This window comes from Lonchura striata, chromosome 6, assembly GCF_046129695.1.
Source record: "Lonchura striata isolate bLonStr1 chromosome 6, bLonStr1.mat, whole genome shotgun sequence".
In the NCBI taxonomy this organism is placed as follows: Eukaryota; Metazoa; Chordata; class Aves; order Passeriformes; family Estrildidae; genus Lonchura; species Lonchura striata.
The window spans coordinates 47,242,208-47,256,063 of record NC_134608.1 but is presented as its reverse complement, the minus strand read 5'-3'; the positions used below and the strand labels follow the sequence as shown (position 1 = coordinate 47,256,063).

Below are 13,856 nucleotides of genomic sequence, written 5' to 3'. Positions count from 1 at the left end.
AATAATGATGAATGGATGAGACCCAGCACACACACTTAGAGAAAACCTCAGAGTCCTGCAGAGTAAAGGAAGTACCCAGAAAACCTGGCAGGTGCCCCTGTGTGGGTGGTCTAAAAAAAAAAAAATCCAAACCAAAATACAAACCACCCCAAAACCCCCCACAAAATTCAAAATTAGCATCTAAAATCTTTACATAGGCAGAATTGGGTTAGGTTTCTAAAATAAAAAGCAGATGGACTGAGAACACTTTCTAAGTTCGCTGAAAAATCAATACTATTGTTGCATCCCCCCATTATTTATTATCCCAGCAGCCAATTTAGGACTCTAACACAGCTATTTCTGGTCTACTACCTTTTGGTCCTTGGCATAGGCTGCATATACACCAACCACACTGCAAATCCTCCAGAACAAAGCACGGTGCAAATCTTTACCTTTCCTTCCAAATAAAGACATTTCTCACAAAACCTAAAAAATTTGAAGTTCTAAGGAATTAAAAATCAATAATAATGAGTAGCATGTCAACTTTTTAGTGTATTTATCGCAGTAAGAACACAGATAAAGTTTTGAAACATCTGTTTAATTAGGTATCTGACTTCCTGGTCCTGCTGCATTACCCATTTATTTTATGGAATGGATAATAACAAGAACCATTAAATGTTACCCAGTTTTTAAAATAGCAAAGAGTATAGGGTGGAAAGAGAAAAAAAATACTTTTTCTTTTACACAGTAGTGAGGAATGTTGTGATATTTTCGGGTTCTATAATCAAATAAAAATTATGAGCTGTTTTTTAAATATTAGACATTACTACAATAAAATCCTATCCTTTAAAAAATAAAGTTGTTGGTTCATCATTTTCTTATTTGCTTTAATTTAAAAAATTTATTAAATTACATATATACTGGTGTCAAATTTTCTGCAGCACTAATATGACTTGGGTATCTATGAGCTGTTCTCAAATTAAAGACAGTGCCTAAATAGGTACTGATTAGGAAAAAAAAAATAGATACAAGGACTCAACTGCTTTTTCAATTAAATGCTGCACTACATGGAAAAAATCAAATCATGAAGATAGTTCACTGCCTACACATTAAAGGTTTCAACAAAGTGAACTTAATGTCAGACACAGACTAGTAAGTAATTTCAAATAATGCAAGGTTCAGCTTTCTGTTCGCTGCCCTTCATATTTGCTCTGTAACAACCACAAAACATTTCTGGCATCATCTGGTGTTTTCCAATCATACACAGTCTGGATTATAGGATTTGCCTCCTTGGAAGTGTCATTCCCTCAAAAAAACACTGCACCTACAAAATGCATCCTCACAACCTCTCATTAACCAAGACTCATGAAATGAATGTTACATTTCTGCTGTGCTCTTCTCATTTCATCAGCTCTCTGCAGGACATTGTGTAATGCTGAACATTCTCTGCCTCTGTTTGCAAGGCTGTAATTTTTAGGGGCCCAAAATTCCTGAAAAATCAAGACCCTGGGAGCCACCACTCAGCAAGTCCCCTTTTCAGAAACAATGACATTTCGTACCAATGACACTTGGCTGCATAGGAGAGGAGCTTGGCTGCTGGGCAGGCGCTGATCAACAAGCCATGAGGACACACCACCACCACCAGTTACCACTTTTTGATCCATTTCCCTTTTGACATTATACTCTGCATTTTGCATAGGAAGAAAAAAGGGGAAAATGAACACAAGAACATCAGTTTTCCTTGGGAAAGACAAACATAAAGGAGTAACCAGCCAAGTTCACATTAAAAAGCTTCCATATTTATTTTTATCCCAAAAAGCACTCAGTAGCCAGAGAACTGAGAGGGATACAGGAACCCGAGAAAAACACAGACCAAAACACAACCAAAAGCAACAGGTCAGTGCTTAGCTTTAGTTTGCTAACAAGTTGACAACTAGTGTAAGATATTTAAGGTATTTTGTCTGCAAGGCAGTGAAAATACTTTACTTTTCCTAGCTGAACTTCCTGCTGGAAGTAAAACAAAACATACACATGGGGATGACAAAGTTCTTGAGACCCTGAGTGAAATCACAACTATATTCAGTCCTTGCAGTCACATAAAAACAAATTTCAATCAAGAGTTCCATGATCTCCAATGAGCTTTCTATCTGGAGCAAGTGCCAAGGCCATGCATGCTGCACTTCACACATCCAGCATCCAGGATGATGCAGAGAGCTCTCCACTTTACAGCTCTGCTATGGATTTGGCAAATGTTTAAACCAAAACCTTCCACTGCAGTAAGCTTTGCTACACCAGCAGAGTGTTAATCACACTTGGCTGTGTTTTTAACTTTGGGGAAAAAACATCATCAATACTGATCAGAAAGAGCAGCTGAAGAAAGTGTTTAATGTGTCAATGTTGTAATTGAATTTCCCTAGAAGTATCGCAAGAGGAAAATGCTACATTTAGTCTGAACTGGGTACTAGTCATACTAGGAGCAGCACTTGCTTATGAAAAAAACCTCCAACCATTTCTTGGTAAAATACTGTGAATGAAGTCAATAAGAAAAATTTATTGGTAATATATTCAAGCAATTTTCAGGTCACTTTTACCCAGAGAATGTATATCATGCAATTTCCTGGACAATTACAGTATTATGCCAGGTAAACTAACCCATTTACACCTCTTGGAATTGTTTCCCTGTGCATTAACACTTTACAGAAAGGTGTTTTCCTTTAGCATTGCTGTTCTGGTGCACTATTTAGCAATATTTAAACCAGCTGTTGATGTCAATTTTTCCACCCAAGTGGACTTTATGACAAAAGATGCTCTAACAATACCTTATTAAAATTAGCAATCCTAGTATTAAAGCACAAAGGTCACATGTGCTGTTGGTTTTAAATACCATAATGGGGACTTGGACTTGATAGCTGAGCCTGGAACTAGATTATTAGGTCAAAAATACATCAGATGAACTATTTCCTTTTAAGGCAGTGCTGGTTTTCAGCTCTGCCCCAAGCACTGACACTGTGACTACATACTCACATACACAGCAATCGTTTCACTAAAGAATTTTTTTTTAACAAACGCTATCATTTTGACCAATATCAGAATAAAAATTTTTCCTAAAAATGCATTTGCTAGGTTGTGTCTGCACATGGAATAAATCTCAGTGGTCAACAATGTCTCTTGGCTGCCACATACTGACCTTGACAGGCATTTCTAGAGCCTTGTACTGATAGCAGGTTTTCCTGCTGGAAAGCTCTGACGTTGAATCTAGTATTTGCTACACAGATTTAGAACAGTCTTTGCAGCATCTATGGACATAATGTTGCCCATAGATTTTGGAGTATTCCAGTCTAAATGCTACTTACAAGTACTAAATTTCACAACCTCCTAAGTTTGTTACTGCATTAGTAAAAATATATTAATTTTTGCACCATTAATAAAATGCTAAACATAATTAAATGTATCATTTTTATTGGATAAAATAACCCCCAATGAACACATTATAAATTAATCAAGTTTCTAACTTCTTTTGTATAGCCAACGTATCTAAAAAAGTAAAGCCATTCTCCAGCCTCGTAACAGAAAAACTTTATTCCTGTCTTGAATTTTAATTCTGGAATTAACTCAAGACAATGATAAAAAAATTTAACCTTTTTAAATATGAGATAAAAGTGGGCTTTTTTTATTGTCCCTCCCATCCAATAAAAATTAAAAGAATAAAAAGGTTTTGCACTTATCATTCTGCATGATGCCCAAAGTAAACAATTATAAAAGTTAATAAGTGGGGAGTTGCTTGTTGTTTTTACAGCATAGGAGCCCTGTACTTCTGAATCACTAAGCAGCTGGAGTCTGGTTTAATTACTCAACATCAATCAAGATGTAAACCAGCACTTGGAGACCAAGGAATGCAACATTCATCTGCAATACAAAAGAAATAGCTAAGCTATCTTAGCCTCTGCCTAGACAGTTTGTACACTAGAAAAAGTCAACACATTACTTTTATACCATGTCAGTAACATAAAATAGCCAAACAGTAATTTTGCACTGCACTTGAATGTATCAGTGACAATTTGCAGTAAGGGAGAAAGCACCATGAGAGTCTTATTTCATATGTGTTTGTAATCTCTAACACAGAAGATATTTATACAGTACTGATTTCTAGCAAATAGCAGCACGAGTATATGACAGCACTCCCCTCTCCAATAAAAAACAGATAGAAAGTTAACATAATAAAAAGAGGAGATGTGAAATTACAAACTCTAGGTTCCTGCCTGATTTTTTTATCTCGTTAATTCTTTGATACAAGTCTTTTACTGTGATTATGCTCATATTAAAAGCACAGCAAAGTAATGCTGCAGCTTGATGGAGTGCTGCAGCCTTTTACAGGATCAAAGGGAATCTGATTATCCCTTCTGGTCTTCAGGGCTATAGACATAAACTGCACATTCTGTCTAATCTATGAAAAAAAGCAACCACCCACCACAGTACACAAGAAAATCTCCCTGAAGATAAAAGAGGTAAGTAACCACAGGGACAGATGTTCACCACACCACTCATTGCACTGTCAGAAGCTGCTCTGTTGCTGCAGTGTCAAGGGTGAAATAAGACACCACAAAGAACTGCCCAAGTCTTCAGCACATCTCAGGTTAATCCACATATAAAAATAAATACTGTAAATAACTGCCTGTATTACAGAAGACACAATCAGTCAACTTTAGCCAAATCTGCTGTGGACATCAGATGCAGAACACAGGAACAGTTTGTGTGCTGGGATCCCCTTATTCCATATCATCCAAACACAGAACAGGTCCCAGATCAAAGGGCTGCCAGGTAAGGCATAGGATGGCTGAAAATTTATATTCAAGATGCAAAAGCCCCTGCTAATGTCACATTTGTCTCAGCACAAATGTAGCTATGGTTCTTTCTACGTGCAGGGAAGAGTTTATAGGGACTTTTAATCTGGGCAGCTGCACACAAATGCACCATGTCCAGACTGTAGCTCATTGCCACAGTGAGTGTGCCATAGCTACTCTGGCAGTGCCTCTAGCTAGAGTCAATATTCATAAGCCAGAAATAAAGTTCTTATAAACCATGATGAACATACTAAAATATCCATCTACCTTTCAACATTTAGGAGAGAAATTTGCTGATGTCCTGCTCTGCTAGAACCACCTAGCTCTTGAGCTGTGGACAAGCTCTGAAGCCCCCTACATCTGGGGCTAACAGCAAACTAATAATTACTCACATCAGAGATTCTTTTGAGTCCTCTCTGATGACTACACTGCATTGATCACTGCTCATGTAAGGGGTTAGCCATTTTTTGGACTGGACTAGCACAGCTTTTTTCTCTCTCATACAAGCAACAATAAGAAATCAGAATGGGATGATGACACTAAAATCATTAGAGTGGCTTGATTTACAAAGACTTTGGAGTCTTTGGCTGAAAAAGGAACTTTCCTGACTTCTTGTTAAACCAGATTTAGGGACACTTCATATCCTCAAGTGTCTCCCAACAGCCAAATAGGTGAAACAATCAGATTCCTGATACATCCAGAGATCTAGAGTCAATTTCTATGGCCAAGTTTATTGTAAATTTCTAATAAGAAATGTAATAATGTCATTCCCTACCAAAGGGAATCGCTGAGGGAAACAGTCCTCCCTTTTTACTATTAAATAAGCAGATTATAAGCAGAATTCCTAAGGGAGACTGATGACATGCTGAAACATGCTGAATTAAAAAGGATGCTGCCCAGCATCCATCAAGCACTGAAGCCTTTTCTGTTGCAAGTTAAGTAAATGACTGGAAAAGTGGCATGTGACAGCAACCACTGATGACTGAACATTAAGCTCTGGTCTTAACTCAAGGATGGTCTTACATAGCTGCTATCACTGCTCTTCTTCTAATGTGCCTCATCATTAATGATAAAATGGGCTCCCTGGAAGTCATGGTTTAAATGTTGCTAACAGCATTTCAAAGGGAATTCTTGTGACAGCAGAAGTCAACTCTTCCATCTGGCCCGTTTGAGAGTGAAACTGAAATATTTGCTCAGACTTCAGGAAGTCATTTTGGTATAGAAGATAAAAGCAGGCATCTTTTACAACATGACCTAGAAAATCAAAGCAAATAGGGATTCTACTCACTGATAATCCAAAAGAAAAGAGATAGTAATAAGACAAATATAGCACTGATTGTTCTACGCAATGTGGTTGTATCTCTTGCCAACAACCTATATACTGGTAATTAAAACATAGAGCACTTCAAAAAATAGAAAAGAAAAGAGAAAGAAAACATTATTTCCAACAGAAGCCAGTGGTAACTGCAGCACCATGGACACTGCACTCAGTGTTTACCAGCACACTTTATCTCAAATATTTCAAAGCAATCAAAAGCATCAATTTCAATCATTCAGAAACATCCATCTCTTATTATGTCCTCTTAGTCTGGAAATTATTAAAAAGCCCTAAATCTGTTTGCTTAATTATTACATCTATTACACTGTTTAACAAAGAAGGGTTTATTTTTTAAATGTCATGACACAATCCTTTCAGGATGGAAATACACTTAATAATAAAAATCAAGTGCTTTCAGATTTTAATGTAAAGCTTTCCATTGAGTATAAACCCCCTGTATAAAATCTAAGATGACATTAGTATATCTCTGCAGGAAAAAAAATTATTCTATATGTAAACAGACAAGCCAATGCTTAACTAATTAAATGCATTATCATCACCCTAGTTATGAGGTACATAAAAATCTGGGGAAGAGTCATTAAAGCATCAACAATTATTGTATTTTGATACAGATAATAAGAGGATCACAAACATGCCATGTTAGCTAATGCTTACACCCAGAAATACATGCAGTCAGCTGGATCCACACTAATGCTAAAACTGGGCAATTATACAAACACAGGGCAAGAGCCTCTTGGTAACTGAGGCTCAGCTACAAGTAGCATTGATTTTGCACTGCCTCAAAATGCAAATAAAACAAAAGAGCCAACACAGTGAAACAAAGCAGGAGACAACCTGGGAACACACTGGGAGAAATAAACCAGTGAGAAGGCCAGAGGAGAGGGGTGGTATTGCTGCAGTCCATTTTCTATTTCACTTTTACAACACAATAGACCCCAGCAAGCATTAAACTGAAGGGCCAAGTTCTATCACAAACAATACACTGCATACTGCATTTTTTAAACTGTTACGGACCATTTTACAGGTTGTCCTGTTTGAACATCAGGCCTCAATGTCCTTTAATTTTATTTTTGCTTCTTCAAATGGGTACTGATAGTGGTTAACTGATAGAGTAATCCTTCTTAATGAAAGATTTCCCATTAGCAATTCCACAGAAGTAGGGTAGGGCTACATTAAATACAACTTTTATTTCAAAACAGGTTTAAAATAGAGTTAGATTTATGTCCTGCCAAAAACATCTGCATTCTTATTATTGGACACAGAACCAGTACTATTAAACACAGTGAGAATATGCATCTACATTTACAAAAAGAGAACAATTTTTCATAAACAAGCAAGGCTCTGAAATTTAATTTAAAGGGAAGCCTTAAGCCTTTTATCACAAGGGTTGAAAGTTAGCATTTACTTTCCAGGACTAGTGAAGAGAAAAAAACTCAGCCTCTATTTTTTAAACCACAAAGATGCCAAGTGCTTGCTTTTCAGTACCACAGCAGGTGCCCCACTCTTCTGACATAACTGTGCTACCTGTTAAATTGAAATATTTTTCATACTGTAGACTAAAAGCTTTCTAGTTGCCCTTTCTGTGATTAATTGATAAGTTAATGCAAATGTTGCAGTAAATATGTAATTGGCCAGGAAATAATTCCATGAATCCCAAATCCATGCATCTTCAGGTCAAGTGTTTTACATTATGCTTTCAATTCTGAAAATGTCTTTGTGTTTCTGTTTCTCTGATAGAGTATGTACTGTTTTTAAGACCTGAAACTAGATATAGTCACACTTAATTTGACTTGTATGTACTATAGATGGTGCTATAATTTTGTTGAGTACTTGGGTTTGCATTAAAAAACACTGGATTTTCACTAACTTTTTGACTAACCCTCATATCTGGCGCTGATCTGACACTAAGGCCTTTTAATTAACTGCACACAAAGTAAATGACCTTCCAAGCAAAAGGAAAAGTAGCTCTCAGGATTTACATTTGGGCACCCATTTTCCAAAGAGACACATTTAAATTAATATTTTTAACCAGTTCTCCATTTCATCCAATTAATTCAGTTTTGAATCTAAACCAAAAGTCTTAAAAAAACAATGAATCCTATTATCTTCCACCCTAGCAGGGACTCAATACAGATGTGTGGAGAACATATTTTGTACTGTCCCATCATTTGTGCCTTACAGCAATCCAGGGAAATTTTAACAAAGGTCACAACCAAAAATTAAGGGAGTAAAAGAAAACTATATAAGTTACTGAAAGTCAAGAGTGTTCATTTGGTGAGGTTCTTAATCTGAAACACACTACCTATGTTCTAAGGTCTCCCACAAATAGCTAATAGAAAAAAACAATTTCAGCTACTAAACAAATTGGACTTAAAGATTATAGACATAGCTAAAAAATTCCCAGACTCAGAAAGGATAATGGAAACTCCTAGCACACAAGTATATTAAAAAAAAAAAAAAAGGTCTGCAATGTTGAGGGAAAAAAAACTTTTTAAACAACAACACAGAGAAAACATCTAGATCTGGTTTTGTTGCTCCATTGTTACTGTCTAAGGCTTGAGGAAATTTATTACTTCCTCCTCCTCCTTGTACTAGTAAGAAATCTTCCAGAATACAAGTCTCCTAAATCCCCTGCCTACAAACAGATGTACACTTGGGTGAATCAGATAAAAATGCAAATACCTTTGCTTGGGGACCGGGAAGACTCCACCCAAACATTTTCTTTTTCTTTAATAAATGCCCTTCCAAAACGGCTCTAAAAAGTATTTTTGTACCATTTAGTATTCTGCTAATTATAGTTATAGCAAGAAGGCCTGGAAGTTGGCAGCAGGCATTTCTGCATGTTTTGTACCTCAGAAATACAAGTATGCTAAGAATTTTCATCTGTGGTTTCACAGCAGAAATCCTCAGATTTCAAGACGGGAAAAAAATTGTTTCATTCCTCTACTAGAAAATATACTGCCACACATCTACTATGGCAAACAATGAACATTTTTCAGGATTTTGAATTACACAACATCAGGAGACTTAATTTTAAAGGCATTTAAAGAAAAATCTACTGCAACTCTTTTTTTTTTTTTTTTTTTTTTAGAATAATCTGAGAACCTGAAATGCCATTTTAGCATAAAAGACATGTGGAAAATCTTCTTCCAGAAGTGAAAATACTAACCCCCCTGCACCTCACGCACACACCCCTACAGACCTATTTCAGATTTTTTTTTTTTTTAATACAACAAAGCAATAATAATGATCAAAGTTTTTCTTCCAATGTAGAATATAAATTTATCATTAGAGAAAGTGCTGCTGAAATGGAGAGACTTGTATTTCATATAAGTAGTATATAAAATTTGTACTTTACAGCTATTCCACTGGAAAACGATGGAGGGAGTAAGATAACCTTCACCAGGAAGGTACTCCCACACATTGTCTTCATGTAAAGATCTTGAGGCTATCAGCCACCAGCTGCCCAGAGACATTAGCTGAAAACTAAAGGCTTGTGTCACAGCCAAGTGAACTTGTCTTTAGGTCAGCACGAAGATTTACTGGCACCCAGAACAGGATACACCAACATCAAGGTGAAAAGGGTTTGCTGCAAACATCTGAGATATTTGAGCCCTGCCAGTTCCTCCCACCTGCAGTGCCTTCTCTTGTGTAAGTCAACCAATGCAGAGTTCAAGAGGCTGGACTTACTGTGAGATGTGAGTTATCGGGGTCAGCAGTGTCTCACCCTCCAGGTCAAGCTCATCAGCAAAGCTGCTGGTCCTGATGAAGGGTCCTGTGCTCACATCTAGAAACGCTGGGCTCTTTTTTACTGTGGGAAAAACGTGCAGATAACAGTTCAAGCAACAGCATTTGTCTGCCATTCACCTGGACCTCTGAAATATTGTGCATTTTAAAAGAACAGTGAAAACAAAAGTTGCTACCAAAATTATATGTACCACAGAGTTCACAAAAAGCAAAATTTTAACTCTTCCTCTGCCCAAAGTATTTGAACTTCTGGTGAAGATTAAAACTAATATTTTATTCCTTTGTTTTATTTGTGCTCCTACTCCTGATACACTAGAATGCTCAGTATCTATGATGGAGGGCTTCCTGCATTATTAAGAGACAATTTGCTGGTTCCCCTCACACTAAGGCATGAGGCAACTCAACTCTGGGCTCAGAATCAGGACAGGAGGCAAGACCTCCAGGTCATCCCAGACAAGGTTCTTACTGGGAAGGTTGATTCACAAAACTTCAGATATTGAAAGTTTTACTGGCAAAGTTACTTGCAGATCATCACTTTCACATATCCAAGAAATCAGGGAGAGTGTTACAGTTTTCATTTTTTAACTCAGGCTCTGAAATTCTGTCAGATACTAAGAACGCCAAGTGCTTTTCCCAACATGGCCCTAACATTTGTTAGAGAAGCCACAGTATATGAATATAAATAAACCTACTGTTGTGGTTTACATGACTGTAAATGCATTTACAGAAAATAAAACTTTGTAACATTCCATATAAATCAAAGGCAATTGTGACAAGTCCACAAAAAACTTTGTCAGTCCAACTGGCTGGAATATTCAAAAAAACAATTATAATGTAGTAATTTATGAAAACTCCACTGTATTAAACAAAATATTTTATAATACATCAGTAAATAATGCTCTGCCAAAAAGCCACACAAAACCTAAAGGAATACAACAGAAATAGATAACTTAAATGCAGCTGATATTTCCTGAGAATAGAAGTGGGAATATCAGGAAACAATTATTTTCTTTTAATGCAATCATTTTACTCAGGTAATTGGGTATTTTCATACGGCAGAAATTGATTTGAATTTTAAAAAATCAGAAAAGAAAGTATTATTTCATCTTTAAGCACATGGCTGTCCAAACTACAAAAGGAAAGTCTCTGTATTCCAGAAGTTGTAGTAGGAAAGGGTGACCTCCAAAATCACAGTTTAAAATAAATAAATATGAAAACTGCTAGGATATACATTTATTACAAGCAAGAGCCACTTGTAGCACCTAAAAATTAAGATTTTGTAGCAAGCTTTAGGAAGTATTAATTTCTATTTTTGCTTGCACTATCATACTAATATTATAGTATCATACTATTTAATCACTTTGCTGTAACCATCATTGAAAAACATGGCTGTGAAACCAGCAAAATAATTCCAGATAGAGATGTGCAGTGAAATGCCTTTCAAACAAACTTCTTTGTGCTTTCACCAAATTAATTTTCACTGTTTTCATTTCTACAAGACATAAACAAAACTTTCCCAGTTTCTAGCAAATAAGGACTCACAAATGCTTTGGTTTTCCTGATGGCAAGTGATAAAGACTGCTGAACCTGAAGCCACGTAAAGGGCTTGCTGAACACTCACAAGATGTGCCCATGAGAGACACAGAACACTCCACAAACAGGGGGATGTGCAGGAACACTGGCCCATTTGTGGGTCGGTCAGTTATTGCTTTTCAATTTCGTGGGAAGAGAAAGAAGGACTGGCACAGTAAAAAAAGAACCAGAAGTATGGGGATTTGTGAAGGAATTTTGAAGGAGTTAGAGATGCGACTTCTGAGTTTTTACATAATGTGGTTTATTTTTTTTATTTTCTACAAGGTAGGAAGGGTGAGTTTGGCTCACATCTTTACTGTATGGTTCAGGAGCTTACAAGATTCCTAGTTATAAGACTTTTTAAAGATTTATTGACTCATAAAACACTACTAATAAAGATATTTATGTTTTTGACCCAATCCTTAAATATTTCATGTTATGGACTTAGGTTACTGTGTAAGTTTTTTAGTTAATTATGATATGATACATAAACCTACAGCACTGAATTCTAAACTCCTTGTTTACTTTTGTATCTACTTTTATTTTTTCTATATGCTAAACTCCAAAACTCTAAACCTTCTTCTTCTTCTTAATGTGTTTCTGCTTTAAACAATTAATTCACATTTTCGCTTCTAGTACCTTAGTTTGGAAGTCTTTTCCAATATCTCAAATCAAATCCTGTGTTTACTTCTAAGCTTTTACTTATAGACCCAAAGCTCTGAAATTCCTTGCATTTCAAATTCCAACACAGAAGTCAAGACTGGACCTCAGCCTACTTGAAGGAATTCTTGTGTGAGCACATGGTGAGCAGGAGCTGATTAGTATGAGGCAAACACGGTATCTCCTTCTCTCTGTTTTAAAAATTTATGAGATGATCATAACTAAGAAGAGAGCATGACCTTAATGAGAATTTCTCTGCCTGAAAGTGCCTTGAAACAGGGCTCAAGCAGAACACCAGGGAGCTCATATTTTACTTATAAAAATAAATTCATAGCCATTAGACTTTGGACAAGTCTTTCCTAGAAAGCAGTGTTAAAATATGCTTTTAAAAGGCACAATTTCTAAATAAGAAGGCTAAAGAGGAAAAAAAAAAAGGCTAAGCTTTAGACACTAGTTTTCAATGGATAATAATGGATGAATTTAAACATTTGCAATTTATAACCTGAACAACCTCCAGACTCAAAATTCTACTGAAACACTTCTTTTTAGATACCTGCTCTATAATTCTTTGTGCCACAGCAGACAGCTCCAGACAGAGCATTGCAAAGATTTAGTAATTAACAAAGGTGATGAAACATGATGGAACAATGAAATATTATGAGCATTACCTGGAGAGGAAGGAGCGCTGGAAGACTGCTGCTCTGTGGAAAAGGATGGCCAGGAGCGCTGACAATCTGAGTCAGAGTGAAGATGCACATGAAACAGAGACAGGAGAGGAGAAAAGAAAACAAAAATAAAAGGAAAAAAAAAAAAATAGAAGCTCCAGATAGACAGCTGAGGAGATGCAGACATACCTAAAATTTAGTATATTCATGACACAAAATTTAAAATACTGTAACAAACAGTGTATGAAACTGTACAAGAGTGCATTACATGTTGGCAGAATGTTCAGTAGCCACTGTGGAGGCGTCATGGCTTTTCCAAGCCCATTTTTCATGGTAGTGTCAACTGCTGCAAGATATTCCTCTCTATAGGCCGGTCTCTGGTTGCCCCTTTCCTCCAGACTTCAGGGTTTCTCAAGTCTTTCCCTTTCTTAAGTGTCCAAGCTCCCACAGGTCAGACCCCTCTCACTCTGGGTCACACTGTTCCCAGAGCAGCTCTCTCCTGGTCAGATTTTGGTGCTGCCACGTGGATGAAGCAGTTTGGACATCCACATTTGAAGCTTCCAAACACAAGCCATAAAAAGCTTTTGAAGCTGCCCACTTCAACCATGTAAAACAAATGCCTGCCTCAAGCTGAATTTCTTGGGAAAGTGTTTTAGGCAAGCAAGAGGAGCCAGTGATGAGAGAGCCTCAGCAAAACACAATCTTTACATTATGTTTAGTTATTTTGAATAGAATTATGCTATTAATAACTATTTCATTAAGAACTGCCTGTGAATTCACACACATAGACAGGCTGATACATCTCAGGAATGGTGCCTTACTTTTATGCAATGAGAAAAACTCTTAAAATAAAATATGCATTGGAGTGAAAAAAAAATCAGTAAAAATCTCTCATTTTCCAAGTGTTCTCTCAGTGCTGTGCACATGAACTGGTTCCAGCCTGAACACAGGGCTAATTTTTTAGTAGCCAGGCTGGGCCATGGCTCCTTTGGTTTTTGCTGTACTGATGATGCCAGGAGAACAAAAGCAGGGAGAAAAAGCTGGAAATCTCTG

At 36.7% G+C, this 13,856-nt stretch overlaps 1 protein-coding gene across 1 annotated transcript in view; it reads right to left on the bottom strand.

The window, feature by feature from the left end:
- The window catches only part of KCNQ1 (potassium voltage-gated channel subfamily Q member 1), a 332,273-nt gene that overhangs the window by 221,407 nt on the left and 97,010 nt on the right, over window positions 1-13,856 (bottom strand). The window contains exon 11 of the mRNA XM_077784257.1: window positions 9,850-9,970. Within this exon, the coding sequence (XP_077640383.1) occupies window positions 9,850-9,970 (121 nt within the window). The remainder of the gene's footprint in view (window positions 1-9,849; window positions 9,971-13,856) is intronic.